General features: G+C 30.9%; 2 protein-coding genes across 2 annotated transcripts in view; both read right to left on the bottom strand.

Annotated features, from left to right (window-relative positions):
• LOC116429620 (glucose dehydrogenase [FAD, quinone]) overlaps nucleotides 1-5,280 on the bottom strand; it is a 28,700-nt gene extending 23,420 nt beyond the window's left edge. The window contains exon 1 of the mRNA XM_031982746.2: nucleotides 5,129-5,280. The gene's annotated coding sequence lies outside the window, so the exon portion shown is untranslated. The remainder of the gene's footprint in view (nucleotides 1-5,128) is intronic.
• A 7,898-nt stretch (nucleotides 5,281-13,178) lies between these two features.
• Nucleotides 13,179-19,435, bottom strand: LOC116429730 (uncharacterized). The gene is made up of 7 exons (XM_076371365.1): nucleotides 19,328-19,435; nucleotides 18,372-18,506; nucleotides 18,057-18,149; nucleotides 17,279-17,443; nucleotides 16,483-16,611; nucleotides 15,595-15,800; nucleotides 13,179-13,865 (listed from the first exon to the last, which is right to left on the bottom strand). Exons 1-7 carry the CDS (start codon nucleotides 19,413-19,415, stop codon nucleotides 13,818-13,820), a joined length of 864 nt encoding a protein of 287 aa, XP_076227480.1. The 5' UTR covers nucleotides 19,416-19,435; the 3' UTR covers nucleotides 13,179-13,817.
• Between the last annotated feature and the right edge of the window lie 606 nt (nucleotides 19,436-20,041).

The following is a 20,041-nucleotide window of genomic DNA, read 5'->3' as shown; positions in this document are numbered from 1 at the left end:
GAAAAGTAAACTATACGTTGTCCATTTTGTTAAAAAATTGTTCATTACCTTTGAGTGTGTTTATCAATAATATTTATTCGTGTGCATAAAAAGCAAGCAAGACTTTTTGGCCGATATAATATTTTCAGTTACGTTTTTTGGGTGGATATTTTTACGTTCGTTGTAAAATGGAAATATTATGTAGCATGCAATATTGCAACATTTCTTCATTAGATATGCTAGCCGGGTTTGTTAAATTTTATAAGAACATTCGAAGATGAATGTATTACGTAACGAAATTTGGATATAGGTTTTTACGTCGAAATGTTATGTAATGTCTTGGCGAAGAGTCGTTATAAATAACTTTAATGTTTCTATTAAAGTTGAAGGATGGGTATTCTTTTTACGCTTACCGAGAAAAAGTTTCTATTATCTTTGCCTCTTTAATTGTACGTTTTGCGACTTACGATTTATTTTATGATGCCATAATAATAAGTCGTTGAAAATTCCAATAAATTGTATACAGGGTGGTCCATGCAATTGTTTCAGGCTAATAACTTCGTTGTCGTTGCTGTTCTGGAAAAACGTCGAAGAAGAAGAATGTTTTTTTCAGAAGTACAATGATGCATGTGCATGTGCGCGTGTAATTTGTAGTTTCATTATTTTTTAAAATGTAAATGTATATTTTTTCCTGTTTATCTATTTCATGATGTGAACAGTGTGTTATGTTATATCCATAAAAAAAGCACATGAGAAGGTTTATTTGAAATATTTAGAATATAATGGAGAAGAACTTGATCATCTTATTCATTTAGATGATAATTCATTTAGAAGAGTTAATTTTCGTGCCAGTTCTTCTACTAGAACTACGGACAACTTGCGTACACCTATTTTCCTATTGTATTTACTTCTAATAAGTAATTATATTTTTTTAATTTAATTTAACATTGAGTAGTAAAATCGTTTCCAATGATTTAAATATTTAAAAATAAGACGCATTAATATTTTGCGAATAATTCATTGTTTTAAATTTGCGTCGGAAACTTTTACTACAATATTTTATGGGTTTCATAAAATATTTATGAAAGGTTTTATGGGTTCTAGAACAATCTAATATTATCTTTTACTTCACTACTTAATTTAGAACAATTTCATAAAAATTAAACATTCTTCGTTTAATCCTCCTCGCTTTTTATTTTATTATACATGATACCAGTTTTGAACTCGAAGCTTTTAAAATAATTTTGAACTCGAAGCTTTTAGAATAATTTTGTCAAAATTCCTGATAAAAATTCTTCTTTTAAGCACGGCACAAATGCAACGTTAAAGTGTTAGTAATTTGGAACACTAGATGCTCCTCCTTTTTTTATTTTATCATGTCCGTTACATATTGATCGCCGATATCTTTGATGCTTAAACACTAAGAAATTGGCCGGTATATTTCTTCACGCACACAAAGAGAATGTAAGACGAGTAGAACGATGAGACTGGTGGGAATATTTCAAGGGAAAGGTAGAGTAATTCCACGATTCTTAATGCCAAGGTATGCCAGGGCACGCCGATCGCCGTGAATTAAAGTCTGTTACATGATACACGGGCAAAAACCGTTGCGTTTGAAACAGAATTTTCTGCGATTTCTTTTCTTTTCTTATTCTTTATTATTTTCTGTGCTATTTAGAACGTAAAACGCTTCGTGCCGTGTGTAATCGGTGTCCTGTAATTTTCGCTGGAAGATACTTAGGTAAAACGTACATTGTGTTAATTGTTCCGCTTATTCGATACCGTTGACCCGTTAAGACTGCGCGGCGAGTTAATTGTAATGCTCGTTCGCCGCTTTAAACCTGTCAACCAGTGAATTGCGGACTTTCTCAGTTGGTTTGCGTTCCATGGAAATGAAACGACGACTGGTTTAACGCTTTCTTTTTTAAAGATCACTCCAGTTTTTACAATTCACGGGTACAGCATGCGGAAGAATTTAAATTGCAGGAATTCAGCGTAACCTCCCTTATTTAACACTAGAACTACCGAGTATTTATAATGATTTATGTGTAATCCTTATGAAAATTATGATATTACTTTATTTTTCGGTTTCTTTAGGTATTCATTGTAGTATGCAAGTGAAACCATTTATTTTTCAAATCATTTTGAATTGTTTTCACTGTTAAGATACCAGTAACTGCGGAGTAAGGAAACTTTTGACGAGTAGTTCTAATGTTAAACACTTATCGCTAATACATCAGTAGTTGGATAATTTATTATTCGAACAATGTCTTCTAACAGGAAATATTGTTTTTTGTTCTAAATATTTGGTGTTTATGTATATTCATGTAAATATGTATTATTATGTAATATAATTATGTAATTTATCTATTAAAATTCTGTACCTTCAAATAATTTGCATCTTACTTAATAGATTAATCATTAATTATTAATTATTAATTAATGATTAATCAATAATTAATTAGGAAAGAATAATTACGTTTCTTATAACGAAATATAATGAATGCAGTATTACAAAATCAAACAATTAATTTAGGAACCACTGTTTTTTTCATAAAAAGGAAACTAAGTGTTTGTAATAGACATTAATTGTGAATAATATTACAAATCACCTGTGCTCTATAAAGTGAAATAAATTTACATCTTTCTAGTGTGTTGTACAAGTAATCTGCTAATTAGGAAGTAGTACAGTGTGGTAGCACAAGAGTAAGTGTGAATATAATTATGTATATCCTTAAAGATTGAAATCGCCGAATCTAAGACGCTGGAAAAAAGCGCGTAGAACTAAATTGAAAATCAATTTATTCTTACGTAAGTATTGATTTCATATCAGGAACTCGGTCACAAAAAGCACCAACGAAATGTTATTCGATAGTCAGCGATAATTTTAAAATGGAGAATCCATTTAACTTATTTTTAGAGCTACTTCCTGCATGTACAAATGTAGAAGGCGGAGATGTATATTCTGTTTCTTTTATAAAATGACATTCATTTCTGCTGCCGCCTTGTAATATGTACAACGTATAATTATTATAAAAGCTCATAATTAGTTCGTATCCAGTTATATGATTATCGGTTTACTGTATAAATAATTTCTATTATATCGCAAAATATTTTATTGTAATATTTATATATTTTATAATATTTAAAACGTGATGCTAAATTTATAACATTATTTTAATGTTATATTATACACTTAATTTATTGTAAATCGATGAATAAGTGTTTTTACACGGAGTAAATATTATTTACTTATCCGTCGTTTATATTTTTTTTTATTAATTACACAGGATTCACGGTAATAATATCATCATTAAAAACATACATCTATGTTAAATTAAATGTCTGGCATTTTAATACCTGTACGTTATGAAAATGTTAAAGAAGGGTTGAAAAAGTACTGCGACAAGTCTCGGCTTCTACAGATTTCGTTAGTAAAATTTTTGGGGTATTTATTGAAGTGAATCGCCGCGTCTTGACATATATATATATACCTTCGTTATAAATACGGTTCAAGTAATTAGATAAATTATGGTAATGAGCAGTGCCAGTATTTCATACATATTTTGTATGTGATCTCCTTTTTGTCGTCTTCTGTGTTGCACAACCCAGGCGTCGCGACTTTGTATAATTTTCAAGCAGCTAGATATCCCTTTAATGAAACGCGTGAAAAGGCGGAACTGGCAATCACAATTAACGTGTCTTTCGCCGTTTCGTTTCACGGAAAAATCCAAGTGTTGGTTTTCTGGGAACATTTCCCTAACAAACAAGACCCAAATCTTTCTTTCAGGGGAATTTCATTCATATCGAATAAAGTGATGTAACGTTGTGTTAAATAATTGTTGTAACATGTAAAACCAAGATGAAGTAACACGTCTAGCAAGGCTTAATTATTTTTTTTCTACTTTATGCATTGTTATGTTTAATTTATCACATCCTTTAGAGGGCAAAATAAGCCTTCTTGATCTTTGTTTTGTAGAATAGGCTATGAACATCCAATGTCAATAAACAAAAATAATAAATGATGGTCATAAGACATTCAACAATGTGTTGTTTACTTTTATCTGTTCAATATTTTTTTTCAAACAACATATATACCTGCTGTTATATTGTTTTATCTCAACAGTTACCAAAGTTAGTAAATTTTTACACGAATACATGCAACAACGTTTTGTGTAATTATTACTATATGTATAATTAAAAAATGTATGGACTTTGTGAAAGTAATATATGCCAACTATAAATATATTCAAAATTGTACAATCTGGAATATTTTTATAGTACTCCATGATTGTGGGAGATGCTTTGTAATAATAGTAATAATGTAATGATTACCAATAGCATTAACTGAGTATTGGAATTCATATTGAAGTACCTATATAGCCAGTCGATTACGTTATAAGGATTTCTCACAGATCGTAATTCCGAGATGACCGCAATTTCTTGCAAGCGACCAGTGACCAAATACTAGACCTTTTCTATTTCATGCAAGGATCTTGCATTGCAATTGAGTAAAGGCTGAATTTTTAATCGCAATAGTCTCAGAAACTTTCATTTTCTTCAGTTTCCATTTCGTTAAAAGATAATTAACGAATACCAATTTATTAGAAACTGTTTAGTTAACAAAATTCTATCTTGTGACTGCAGATCACTCGTTTGTTTCAGTGACAAAGCGAATCTGTGAACAAATGTCTTTCATAAATTTCCATTCAAACCATCGCAAATATCTCTGCTATTAATTTGTCAATGATCATAATCATCTACATTTTTGCCATAGTTCATCTATCAAATATTTCCTTCAACCGACGTGGTAATAAATCTTAAACTCCCATTTGATCCGTCATTTATTCATTACACATCGGTATTTATTTATCATTAACCTACTTTACATGCTATTTGTCGCCAATCATATGCAGCCACGACTCGACTGTGGATGTTGATGCAATCTCCAGTTTTCATGAACTTTTCAATAGTTCATAACATCCAGTAGAGACATACTACCTTCGCGAAGATCCGAAACGATACGAGAATTCCTTGAAATTTTATTGTAATCCTCGTTTCATTGTGTCCCGCGCACTGAAATATGCTATGAACGCGTGAACATCCGCAGTTTCCTGGAAACTTTATGCAACTTGCAACAATGGCTTACCTTTGACGGGTCGTCGATCTTATCCTATCGAGTGAATTCCGTGCTTGCAGCACCGATGATCTTCGCCGAGGTGTGTTTGCACTTTACGCGAAGGGAGAAGGATCGCAGTTTACGGTACCACGATCAACGGCGAACTAAACTGGCACCATTCCCCATCGCGGTTGTAATATTCGACAACTTCCACCTCTTCCTTACCTTTCCTTCAGCCCGGTACCTGCTTATGGAAATTACTCGAGAGGCTGGTACCATCTCGGTGTTCCTTGCGAGAATTGATAATGATAGAGCTGTATACAGTAGCAGAGAGCGCGTCCGGTGTTTTAGTACATAATTGTATGTAGACTTCGAGCAGCTGATACCTGAATCAGTTACTGTCTTCCATTCTTTCCCTTCGTATATTTCGAGCCGCTCATTAACCGAACTGATTAACTATATTTTTTCGATGTTTTTGAACAGTGTTAAAACGTTGAGCAATTTTTTAAAGTAATTTAAAATTTTAAAGTAATTAATTTCATTGAAGCTTTTCTACTTACAGACGGATGGATTGTCCATTTTTGTAAACGAATGATTCGTTTGTAGGACAATGGAAAATCCGCTGATTTGTTCTGATATTTCTAAACTACTGCTGACACTGTTGAAAGAAACTTTCGTTCAACTGTTTGTGGGTTACATTTTATTGTTATCTTTTTGAATATTATTTTTGTAATAATACCTTTCTCTAGGTTATATTGTTTATGGTTTTATATAGAATTTAGGTGTTCGATTTTATTGTGTTTGTGTAATTAACGGTTCAGTTGATTTAAATGTATCGTTGAATTGTCGGATATACGATTGGTGATGTATATTTACAATAAATTACAATGATTATTATAATTATACCACACAGTGAAAGTTTCAATAAGTTTTTGAAACACCTTGGAATATTTCTGATTTGTCAAAGATGAGAGAAACTTGTCGAATAAAGTTTTTGTATGTGACCATTTATAGCGAGGCATTTTTTAATTATTAAGAAGGATTCATCTGGGGCACGTTAAAACTTTGAGACAACGGTCCGAAAGAAAGCAATTCCCGCGTTCGCGGATGTGTAACACGGGAAACTTAATGACAGAGGATTAATGATGGCATGGAAATATATTCCTTGCCTTACGTAAACATCCTTACTACTCTTTCATGTTCCATTTTCGTTTATATATACTTTCGATGAAACCAGACGATCCACATTTCTCATTGAATGGCAGTCTTATTTGTGCCGGAAAAAGTTAATTGTCCTTTTCTTTTATGCTAAATGAAAACAAATTTATTCCCATTCAGTTAATAAACAATAATACACATTAGTAAAAAATGTAGTCTCGCTAGTACGTACGAAGCTTGACATTCAAATATCTTGAGATTATTTTAATGTTAACAAAAAATTGAATAATTAAAATTAAAGTTGCTTCCTGTAAACCAAACAGATAAACACATTGTTTCTTATGTTCCTCTTATTTTTTTGCATTTTTATGAGAAATGAAGCAATGTTTCGAAATGTAACCTTCCTTAGTCAATAACTAGTTTCTAGTTTAGTACTTTTGAGAACATTACCATTTCGTTCTTTCTTTATATCAGTCTTCAATTTTACGAATTTAATTTAAGTACCCGATTCCATTATTCGTTTGTAATTGATAAATGGTAATTTTTTAGTAGGTTCATATACAGTTAGCAAAACAATAATGTAAATGTTTATCTTTTAGTATGCCTGTTTTCGTGAACTGTGTATATTCTTAAAAATTAGTTCCATTATTTAAGTAATTCTGTTGCTATGTTATCATAATTTGGAACAAAATGTCACAAACTTTCTACTGTGCGATAATTTTTACTGAAATGAACTTTTCTGCTTCATGTTATTCATGCGAATGGTGTTATGTTACTTTTATCACTTGATCATAATTGCGCTGTTTTATCATTGTCATTTTCAACAGCAACAGGATCGCTGTTACTAACTCCGTAGCTTGGTAAATTATAAAAAGAGTGAAGTTCCTTGCTCTTATACATGAGTTCAGACGTCCTTGGATCCCTTTCCTGTTGGCAAAGATAAAAACCGGTTTATATGACAGGCTAACTCGAAAAATGTACGAAATTCTCAAAGTTCTTACTTGTAAATTTGTTATGTTTCAAAGAAATTATTTCAAAACGTAGGTAATAGAAAAATAAAAGAATTATAACCTACGGAATAAATAAATCATTTAAATGTATGATACTAAAAGTGAAAAATAATTGAGAAGTGTATGACTCGTGCATTTCACTCCAGGAGATAAGCTGATTTGAAAAAAGCAAATCAAATTTTCTCTTTTATAGGTTTGAATCATGGAGAAAGTTTATTCGATTTTGAATATTGAAAACCCGCATGAGAAATTGGTCCACTGATGATATGTTTATAATACAATTTATTTTACAGGAGAAAGACAGACCAAGTAAATGAGATCAGAGAAATTTATTCGATTTGTACGGATATATACAAATTAAATAAACCCCTATGCAAGATTCAATATATTTCTAAAAACAATTGAAAATGTAGATACTTTTCAATTTAAACGAGATCGAGCCATCTCACCTGGAATCATTCTAATATAAAATAAATGTTGATACAAAGTTACGCACGAGTATATTGCAGGAAAAGTTTTAGAAAACTTGCATATATTCTGAAAAAGTATAAGAGATGCAACAGACTGAAGTATATTCAGTCTGTCGTGGCAGAGCCCCGTATATTCACAGGGTACAAGATCTTTCTTGGTGAGACCAAGATTGAGACTAGATACAAGGAAATTGAAATCGTGAAAACCCTAACAATATCAACAAAGACACAATATTCCACATAAATCCCATCTGCAAAATCCTCCATTCAATTTTAGTTGCTTAGCTGTGCTACTAAAAAGTAATTGTTAATTTACAGTTCAAAACTGGTTTATAATTTGGTTGTTGTGCAGTTGCAAAGTGCAATTGCCCCCGCTTTTTAATGCAACTGCGTGATTTTTTGCATGAATATAGTAATAATATCCTTCAATTTTGTAGAATACAACAATTTATAAAAACATGTACCTCATTTTCATGTCCATTTCTACCCAACTCGTTCGAGGAATCGTTCTCCTGGTCCATTGTTTCAATTAGCCTCTGTATATAAGGTAACAGAGTTTCCTTGTTCATGTCGAAGAAATGACCCACATCAGTTGCTTCATTAGTTTTGTCTGTGCTTCGAATGAATGATATTCCTTCGTTACTGCCGCTTAACTGCTCCGAGTAATTAAAAGACCTGATGATATCTGAAACAACAAAACGAGAAAAATACTTTTTAAAACTTGTCATGATGATTGATTTTCATGGGAAGCAGAAGGTGAGCGAGGACATCGGGATTACCCATTCGAGTGGATACTAATTTGCTCGAAAGGCATTACATAAAAATTCTATAGGATACCGTGTTTCATAGTTAAATAGACTTCCAGGAACGAATTACGTCTTCTAAGCAAATGATTTAGGAACGGATTTAGTAAGAAAGAACGAAAGGATCGTTAATAACAAATATTTTAGTATTCCATGAAAAGGAGATTCCATTTTTCATGTTTTTCAAAGTGAAGATAACAATTATGTGATATAATTCGATTATTGGAAACACATAAGGAAGACAATTGAACAGTTGCGTCATTAAATGCAACTTTCTAAAAATGCCAAACCAATTGGCTATCGAATACCAATTAATGACTACTAGTCGAGACACATAACGGTCTCATATGTGTCGCCAATTAAAATAATTCTCCGGTCGAACCGGGCTGTCTAGTTGCGAGGGTCATCGAGAATTAGCGTCCGCTATCATTTTTTGTATTTTTCTAGTGGGACCGATCAATGAGTACTCTGGAACTCGAGTCTTGAGCTAACGATGCTGAAATCACCAACTGGTACCATATATCTACTCCCCAGGGAACGACAGCTTAAACTTAAATTTCGTAAATTTCAGACATGGTGCAATATAAATTAATGTATTTATTTTAAATTGACTACACTTATAATGATAGGTTCATTAACGATAGCTTCTTCAACGGAAAATATGGCGAAGCTAAATATTCCTTGATCAAAGCTAAGAAATAAATAATTTTAATGACTATGATATGTTACTCACGTTCACACGTAATTGAAATAAATTGATTTTCCTCATTCTTTCCCATTCCTTGCACAGTAAGAAGTACATATTGGTATGTCTTAAATTTTATTCGAGTTTCTTTGACACGACTAATGAATCGACGAACGTATAGGTATGTTACATCATTCAGGTTTAATTACTTTTCATTTTATTTTCTGCTTATAATGATTACAGTTATCGATGAGTGTATGTTAGGGCAGAATGTAGAATTTAATAAGCCATTATTTCTTCTTAGATTCAATATTAAACGTATAGATCATTTTTATGAAATACAGAGATAAAACATATGTAGGGCATAAATTGTACTATTAGTTTATTAAGAAAACGGCAGATTTCTTATGTATATCAGTATGAATTTCATAATAAAAATATTTACGTATAGGATCAATAATGGATTTGAAAGTGTTATGATCCTTAACCAGTTAGCTGTTGAGACTTCTTTGAAAAGTGTGTACCTAAAATGCGCCCCAAAAAGTAAGTTGTAGCTGTTTTGACGAGTACATTCGTCACAGAAACTTGTAATTTTTTTATGACGAGTATATTCGCCAAAAACAGCTAAATGATTAAGATGTGAAGGTCGAATGACACGGAACAACATTTTCAATTTTCCTGTTTGTTAATTTTAGCCAAACGTGGGTCTGTAAAGCGCGGTATTAAATGAATTGATGTGTTAAAACCTTAACCCATTGAAATCGTCGAAGTTGGAATGGTTTTGGAACTTACGTGCAGGCAAACTTACTTAATTTGTTGAAGAACTTACCATCGACTCTTGGTTCGGAATTGTTTGCGAAGTCAGCGTTGCTGTACAAAGAAGATTGCCCTGCAACTTCCTTAAATTTTTTGCTCGTAAACGGGTCACCGCTGGTGTATGTTGATGCATTTGAAGCGTACTTTTTATTCGAATCCTCAAACAAATTGAAGAAACGTCAGAATTATTCGATTTTAGATGTAAAAGGAACTATTTTTATGCATGAGAAGTGTATAAACAATATACAGATTTCAGTAATAATAATAACGATAATAATAATAGTAATTAAATTAGTATTGTATAAAATTGAATTTCAATTTTTTTGAATTCTTTGAAGTGTGTAAATTCTAATTTGAAAATTTTGTACGTATTATTCATGCAGACTTACATAAACAATATTTTTTCGTGCAACACATATGTCAGAACTTACTTCTGAGTTGCTTCGATTGACCAGTCTTTCATCGAAACTTCCTTGCACAGTTTCAATTACAGGAAACGGTAATGACTTAATTAACATGTCCAGTATATTGGTAGAAACGTTATTTGTGTGGTGTTCTATGTTCGAAAATGTACTATTGTTTGGAGTTTCAGTAATATTATTTATGGAGGAGCTGTTTCCGTCAGATTTTTTTTCAAAATCTTCATCAAATCCAGTCCACAAAGATGGTGGTTCATGATCGGCACTAGATAAATCTTTTAATATCTCTGAAACATTCTTAACAAACAAATTACATTAACAAATGAAACTAATGAAGTGAATTTATTGAAGTACCTTTTACATTCTAAATTAATTTATAATTTAAAAATTTCCATTTTAAAAATCTATGTTATTTATAATATCGGTATACTTACAGACGAAAAATTATCTAATTGTTCATAAGGAATTTCATTTTGAAATGTTATTACAGTTTGTGTTTGAACATTATGGCGACCATTGGTGATACGATCACTTGTTTTGATGTCTTGGATTTCCATATTTCCTGTGGAAAATATACGAGAATCCTTTTCATACATGTTATTATTGTTTGGGTAATTTTCCTTTTCCCCTTTCACATGGTTTAGCAAAGCTGTTTCCAGGTCATTATACTCCGCCAAGAATATTTGTTTCGAAGCAAGAAATTCTTCTATTGCGTTTGTGTAATTCTGGTCGCGTAGCAGAATATTGAGTTCTTCTATTACCTTATCCAAATCTTCTTGTGAAGGTTCGTTCTGTAATGAATATTGCATTACCTAAAAGCTTTGAAAAATGTTGTAACGTCTAGTGAAGAACTTAATGGTATGGTCGTACATTTCACATAACGACGTTTTTGTTAGGACAAACGTGATTCTGTTGCGCGTTCGTCGTCTGACAAAACCAAGAAATGAGACTGGTGGAACTTTATTATTGGGCAGTTCCAGACATTTTAAAGTTTCATGATCATATGTTACTTCTTGATGGCGAATGAAAGTTTTCTTATTGCTCATTATAGCTTTATGAAACTTACAGAAACAAATTAGTGAGATTTTTATGATGAAAATATAATTTTGATCTAAACGTCAGAATAATCTAACAGCTACTAATTATACTTGTAATATGTAAAGTAATACGATTTTTTATTTAAATATTCACCCTTTTTTTATAATAAGATTGTATCAGAATAAAAATTGTTTGCTTCCGAAAATTGTAATTGTTATTATTCCGAATTGGTATTATGGTGTTTAAATCTTATTTACCATTTTGTGTATTATCTATTAGGAAACTAAAAAAATTGAAATTGGTAAAAAATTTAATTTTGATATTCTTCATTAAAATTCTTTTAACAAATAGAGTTTTTATTTAAAAAATGCATCGTTATCCAATTTACTATTTCAATTCATCAGATAAAGGCTCAAATGGTCATGTTAGATAAAAGAAATGAATCTAAAGGACAGGGCAATGAAATAAAGGATTGTCCTTTTATTTTCAGGATGTATAATTATCCTATAAATTCAATACCGTACAGGAAGTTTCATTACCTTGCAAATAACAGCAGCCCGTATAATCAGTACGCTTAAAATTATATTAAAATTTGATCATATTTACCAACGTAACGTAAATGGGGTATTGATTTTCCGCCTGATCATGTGCCACTTCTTTCTGTGGTCGTACTCGTTTTGAGAATATCGATTTCACATGTTCGCCATCGAGCTTATCAGTATCGAGAGGATCGTGAATATGTGACGTTCGTAGCCATTTTCGAAATTCTTCGCTGCGCGACGTCGAGACAAAAATTCCCTTGATCCAGTCGGTGTATGCACTGGGACCTAGTACATCCTTGATGGACCGAAGCCATTCTTGAAATTGCTAGAAAGAAACAGATGGTCAGAAGCTTTATCTTACGTTGCTTACAGTACATTCTAGTTTGAAAGTCGAACATCAGCATTTCATTCGAATTTAGATTTATACAGGATAGTAAAACGATGATCCTTTTTACTGCCTAGATAAAGTGAATAGTAAGAATGAAAGCAAATAAGAAATGATAAGAATTGAAAATTAGATATAATAAGAAATGGAACTGGTATCTAAAAATTTTATGTAAGTAGTTGAATGTGTTCGCACAATGTTCGGTGTTTTCTAATTTAAATTATATGTAGCAATTTGAGATTCTAGAAAATAGGAACGGTTTTTCTTAATTTTTGTAATTTTAATTTGGTTACTCAGTTCAGATTTATAATTTTGGTCATTTTTGTGTCCTTTTTCGTGTAGATATGTACCTAAAATGCTCTTTACATGTTTAAGAGTAAAATTGGTATTGAAATGTTAAAATATAATTCTTATTGTCGAATTTAAAAGAAGATGGATTGAATTTTCCAAAATATACATTAGAAATATTAATATAATAATGATATAATATTAATAATTTTAGTCTTTTACGTAATATTCAGTTAGATATATTAAATAATTGTATTTGTGTTATCTACTACCTCTTTAAAAATACAATGCCGGAATAAATGGTATTGTTACCTTAAAATCCTTTTGCTCTATGGAGTTGTTTATCCACAGTTCGATAGCGTCCAATTCCGTTTTCGAATTGAAATGGTCCAGCCAGGTATGTAGTATTCTACGTAGCACTCGGCATTTAAACAGACAATTAATTCGTTAATTGATTTTTCGTAATAGTTGAATAGATGGCATTTTTAAACGATTTACTATATATGTGGCAATCTTTACATTGACGCGCTTTTTCCGCTTAAGAGGGTATAAATATAAATACTAAATACAAACACTTATTATTCTTATACTTACAAAGTACTTAAAAAGTTTAAAAGTTGAAAAAAACTGTAAAGGTCGTATAATTATAGTCAGCTTTAGAATGAACGTGAAGACGATTAGAAGTCACATCCAAAATTATACAATCAAATTTATTTTTATTAATTTATAAATGAAAATTATTATAATGTTCTGTTATTAGTAAATTATAAATATAAGTCATGTAACAAATAATTGTAAAGTATTGTAAATATTGGAAACTTTTTTACCATTTCTCGTTATACGTACTCTTGTTTAAAGATACTTATGTTAAAACATTCAGGAATTTCAAAGAGAAAAAAATTTTTTATTCGAAAAGATATTTACATTAGAATTCATAATCGTTTTTGAAAATTCGAGTCGTTCTTTCCTTGTGAAAAAGTTCAAAATAAAGTACCTAAAACCCTACCATGATTGTATCAATTTTCAAATCAGTCATATGTATATAAATCAATCTTATAATCCCTGTTTACAATGCATAGTTATGAAATCTCTTAAACTAGGCTACTCACTTTGCTGTTTCGTTACTATTTACGCGACTTGCATTCTGGGAAACCTATACAAATAAAATGTGATCATGACATAAGGTGTGAATTGAAATTGTATTCTCCTAATTGAATTTGAGTATATTAAAATCTCTATGCATAAAAAAGACATATAAAAATAGGAATTTTAGTCAAATGCAATAGGCTTTTAAATGTTTTGAATTACACATAACACAAGAAGTAAATTTTTTCTTCCTTTTTGTATCTATAAATCAGTCGACATAAATATGAATTTACATCAATATTCACTGTCTAGTAATAACTCAGCATATATCATGTACTATTAAGGCAATTGTAGTAATGACAGGTTTTATAATGTCTGAAATCGTTTGTATCGATATCGTGGTTTTGTATCTACAGTTTCTTGTATTTCCATTAGTATACTATTAGACTGGGAATACCTGATGGTTTATATGTTAATTTGATTCATTGCTTATGTGCATGCAAAGTTTCGAGTTGTTCTGTTAACAGTATTTGCATGATTGAGAAGCAAACAAGTAAACTAACTCATTGTCAATGTATCACTTTTGCATACTGTCCTACAACTGATGGTACAACCGAGAAGGGAGTGACTTTAAACGAAAAAAAACCGGAAATATAAAATAAAATTTGTTCACTTTTCGAAAAAATCGAGGTTGGAAATTTATTGAATACTCAGACATTCGGCTACCTTCATTAAATAATTTTGATACTAACAAAACAAATTAAAATAGTGAGAAACAACCTTTTTGTTTATGAAAAAGTTAATTTGTATATTTGTCGAGCACATACATATTTGATTAACTGTTAACAGAAACTGTTTAAATTCAAATGTTTCGAGAATAAAGTTCTAGATAAAACAATTTTATTTTCTACTTCAAATTAATTACCGCGTACAGAATAACCGTCCGGCGATTGTACCTTTCATATTTACTTAAGAGTTGGTCGGTGCGTGTGTGGTCGACAAATGTTGACGCTTGACTTTCTTGAAAACGAGGTTTTAAATGGAGAATTCTACCTGTACGTTTACGACTTGTTTTTTCAAGTTATGTCTCACCTTTTTCGATTGAATAATCATTAATTACGGGATACCCGGTACATTACGTAGTGACGATGTTTATTTGAATAAAAAACAGGTTACTATAGAAATGGAAAACATTTAGTTCATAGTAATTAAAGGGTATTAATAACATCTATTCTTAACCTTTTGCACTCGAGAGTTCCGGAGCAGAACCATTTAAAATTTGTCATTACAAACTGTAAAATTGTGCCATCAAATATATTATAACATTTGTATCTATACTCATGCGAATAAAAAGAAAAGCCGTATATGTATTTTACCATTTTTTTTATTCGTCATAGAATAAATGTTATCATGCATTTAATGATACAATTTTACAGTTTGTACTGGCAAATTTTTTCATTTATTTATATGTAAATATATTTTCTTCTATTGATATCGCTTCGAGTTACTGGCAATATGAGTGAAAAAACGATTCCAGTGTAAAGGGTTAAGTTTAACAACCTTAAAGTTAATTACCTTATACGTAAATAGACTTGAAAAAAAGGAATAGAAGATATTTATAATTTAACAGATAATATTAAAAAGAAAAGAAATGTTTTTATTAATTCCTCATTAAAATTCGTTAAATGTGTGAAATATATTATATAAGTAGGTGAGTGGATATTTTTGAAAGTAACTGCATATATTAGTACACGATGACATCCCTAATAAAATTTTGTATTAATTGAATGAATTACCTTTATGTTGCCTTGGATAATCTGAACGTCTATACTTTCGTTACTTAGAGATCTTCTCGAAGAAAACGAACGATTTTGCGGTATCATACTGCAAGTTCTCTTAACATTGCAGTTATTTGATGCACAGGGCGTTACAGTTTCTGCGGTACATTTATGCTGTCGAGGACATATCCATCCGCGACAGTGTTCATTGGTCACCTCATCTTCTGCAAATATCAGAAAAATTTTACTTTTTCGAGAAAATGTAAAGGTTTTTTATAAGTTTTTATTTTTTATATAAAATTGAATAAAATCATTTATTTATTTAGTACAGTACAAAGTAATTTAATATATAAATATCAAACATCAATGTTCAAGTAATTGTAGGTGTATTTATTATATATAATAATAATAATTTTGTATTTATATAAATAAAGAAGCGCAATAAACGTTCAAATTTCATTATTTAAATATCTATTTGTAATACAATCGAATCAAATTTAATTATATATGACATAAATAACTTAATGAAAAAATATTAAACTTTTGCGGTCCTAAATCGAGGTAGACTCGGCATTCAATTTATTCGAATATTTAAATAGTTTGTCAATATTTACTGAAATTATTCGTAATATCATATATAACTAAGAGTTAAAAATTAAATAAGCCTCTAATCATGTTCGTCAAATGTCCTCAGATAAATGATTAAAGTATCATATAAAACTACATTGGAACAACAGAACATTACATTAATTCAACTTTCAAAGTGAAGACCAAAAATTCTTCGAACCGGAAAGTTTAAGAATTCTCATATAATAGAAAATATCAAGAAATGTCAAACATTAAGTGCAACCTTTTCAATCAATGTTACCTAAAGATAAATATGTTTTGTTCAATATATATAGGTACCTGTTGTTATGCAATCCGGAGTATGTTTGCAGGGTGGACTTAAGCAGGTGCTTTCTGGTCTCCGCAAGAAGCACTGAAACTCCGACGGACAACCAAGGCTTCGACATTTGCTGAACCAATTGCGTACATCTGAAACATGAATCTTGTTCCATTAATAATTTCTATTTCTGAAGTTCAGTTTAGCTAATCGTAAAATTTGAAGGATCTCATTAGAAATAAGTAACGTGTTTAACTATTCATTGTACATGTCTGAACGTATATTAATATTTAACTAAGCTACGTAAGAGAAAGCTTGTACATTAACCCCTTGGCTACTGTTGGCGCTTAAAGACGCTTGAAAAAATCTGTAGGCACCGGTAAACTGTTATTGACAATAATTGTGGCAAAGTTCACTTGAATAAAACGTAAGCAAATTCTAACTCAACGATTACATTTTCCGCTAGTCATATATTATATAAATCTGATTATTTTATTGGTTTAATTTAGTTCAACTTAATGTTTTGATTATTTCAATACACTTTCTTAGAAATGCGAGCTGATGAATTAAATTCAATTAAACAAATAAAGATATACTAAAAAGAATTCCGCTTTTCTCAGTGTAGGTCGCAATTGACCTTCTGCCATATGCTATTTGCGGTACGTATCAAAATCTGCCGTAGCCAAGGAGTTAACTATACTATACACAAGCGATAGGTTTGAGTCTTTCAAAGTTTCGTGATACGTGTTGCATTCAAAAAAAGGTGAAAAAGGGTGAAACCCATCGCTTATAGCGTGTATGTGAATCTTTACGACTGACCTTTGTTCTTGCTGCAGCTCCTGAGCAGTTTGCAGGGTGGACTGGCGCAAAGTGACTCCCGTAGGATACATTGATTGCCCTGAGGACACGTGAAGCCAGCACAGGATGCTGGACCTTCGTGATACTCTCGTTGAGACACGCATCTCGCAATTTGTTGGTCACACTCTGATAAATACAATGGTGCTTAACTCGTTGACTGCCATGAGAATTACGAGCGTATGGTAATACATATTCTTTCATAACAAAGGCAAATGGTATTAGAAAGGATTATTAATGATCTGGTATCATAGTACTCGTATTACACTATCGTCTAGCTATTTGTGTTACTAAATATTATTTATTTGACATCAGTTGTCTCATTGAAAATGTATTTCAGCAACTTGGAAGCACTGGTTGTCGGTGACCACCGTGGTCAACGTGTTGACATGTATGAGCTATATGATCTCATTTACATCGTTAAATATCTATATTTCTAATTGTTCTTAGTGATGTACTGAATCTTGCACAGAGTCTTATTTAATTATTCTTTTTATATATATCTACTTTCGTGAATTATATTTTCTTTTTGTTAGGTATTAATGATATTTATGATGTAAGAGTCCTTTTTTGAAGAAATTTCTTTTCTGACACATGCCGATTTTTGTAAGAAAATATTTTTTGTGAGCCACGTGGCCACGAATAGTGGTGTACGATAAAAAAGTAGTTTTATTTTGGAAATTGTAAATTTAGATATGGGAAATTTAAGAGGAAAGTTAATCATTATATAAATAATACTTACTTTGATCCCAAAGACATCTTCGAACTTTCACCATACACAAATACCCATTGCTACAGTATACGCTATCGCAGGTAGGTGGCCCTCTCATTGACTCTTAAAGCATTGAATTTTTACGTAGTTAATTTATTTCTATTAATTGTAACAATATCTTAATATAATGGTAATGTTTCGTTGTATACAGTTTATTGTATATAATTTGTAATTATATGAATTTAATTTATACTGCATTGTCATTAAAATGTTTACAAGCTTTGAGTCATAATGTATGTACATACAATCAATTTCATCGCTGGGGAAGCTCGTTAAGCTGCTTACCTATCCGAGATTTCGCGCAGTAAAGCATGCTAGGACACGGAGGATCTTTGCACCGGAATGTACGGTGCACGCAAGAATCGTCGTTTTCACAATGTAAATATGCACATGCCAGATGATTATTGCCACGAAGGTTTCCTGTATTGTTAAATAAATAATAATACATTTCACTTGTATCTATACATTTTAATAAGCAAAATGATTGTTCATTCTTATTTAATGAATATCATTTTCTTAGAAGGACAGTTTCTCAGATACAGAAAACATGCAAATTTTATATCGGAGGGTATTTTTATTAACTTTACTACGTTAAATGTGTAATGAAAGAAATTTTTGATATGTAAATCTATCTGCGGGACGGAAATTAAGTATATCAATTTGAACAAAAAATAAAGAAGTACTAGGTGTTAAATTATATTTTCAGCACTCAAAAAATTAAAAAAAAAAAAAACAGAAGAAGTAGGGAAAATTTGATTTTTAACTTCAAATATTCTTATCCCACAAAAATTCCTTTCCAGATAATTTCGAAAAAGTAATTTACTGGAACATTTTACACCATTTAATAATACAAATTTATTTTCATTTCAAATCAAAGGATCACTGGCTACACGTTTTACAGTTTTAGAAGATTCTTTTGATACTTCGAATTAGTCAATTCTTCGTTGTCATTTGCAATGTCATTTTGTAGTGTAAGACATGCCTAATAAAAGGCAGAGATTTTTATTAAATTACCTATTGAAGTCTTCATCTTTTTAATTCTTCAAAATGCCTCATTTTTTATGGTTATAGACTGAATATCTTAAAAAAATCATTTGTGTTTGATATTTTTTATGCCATATTTATAGCCTATCCGTGAAAAAGTATATAAGACATAGTTGGTTAATATTGAAGCAAGTTAATACTTTCCTTGACTAATTACTGCGAAATGAAGAAAATGGTAATAAAATATCTGAACCTACCTGTTCTATTGAAGTTTTGAAGATGCACCCTTGTGGCGAATAAAAACGGAACAATTAGCGCATAACGCATGAAGTATTTCGAGGCCATAGTGATATGGATAACCGCGAATCATGATATCAGACTATGATCGATTGCGGTTGCACCTGTTGCCAATGTAGTTGACGTAACCGATGTTGTCAGACCGTTATATTTCGGTGTAATCGGTGTAACCAAAGACGGTGTATGAACGTCAGGTGTATTATGTTACGATTGTATTGTTAACCACTGTCATGAATTTTTAAAATATTTCACAGTAATCTTCTTTTTAAAAAAATGAGAAAAGTCAATATTTAATGTGTAAAAATGAAGATATGTGTAGGAATGAAAATTTCTATTTGCATGATGCCATTTATGTTTCACTAATCTGATTGCAAATATCTGCTATTAATTCGAAGATTCGCAATATTTTTTAATAATCAGTAACAGTAACGAGAAATTAACACGTTTACTCTTAAGAATTGACTTTGTATCGTAAGAAATCAATTGCGTTTTAATGAAATAACAGTAATAAAGTATTAATCTCGCGTTGAACTTTCATCATCATCTTTCATCTGTATGCAGTGCACTCAGGTTATTCTTTTCTCAAAATGAATTACCACATTCAGTGATCATAAGTATAAAATATTTTATAAAAGTATATACACGTACATTTATATGGTGCGTAGAGAAATTAT

The sequence above is a fragment of the Nomia melanderi genome, chromosome 10 (genome assembly GCF_051020985.1).
Source record: "Nomia melanderi isolate GNS246 chromosome 10, iyNomMela1, whole genome shotgun sequence".
Taxonomy (NCBI): domain Eukaryota; kingdom Metazoa; phylum Arthropoda; class Insecta; order Hymenoptera; family Halictidae; genus Nomia; species Nomia melanderi.
This window is presented reverse-complemented; position numbering and strand designations above follow the sequence as displayed.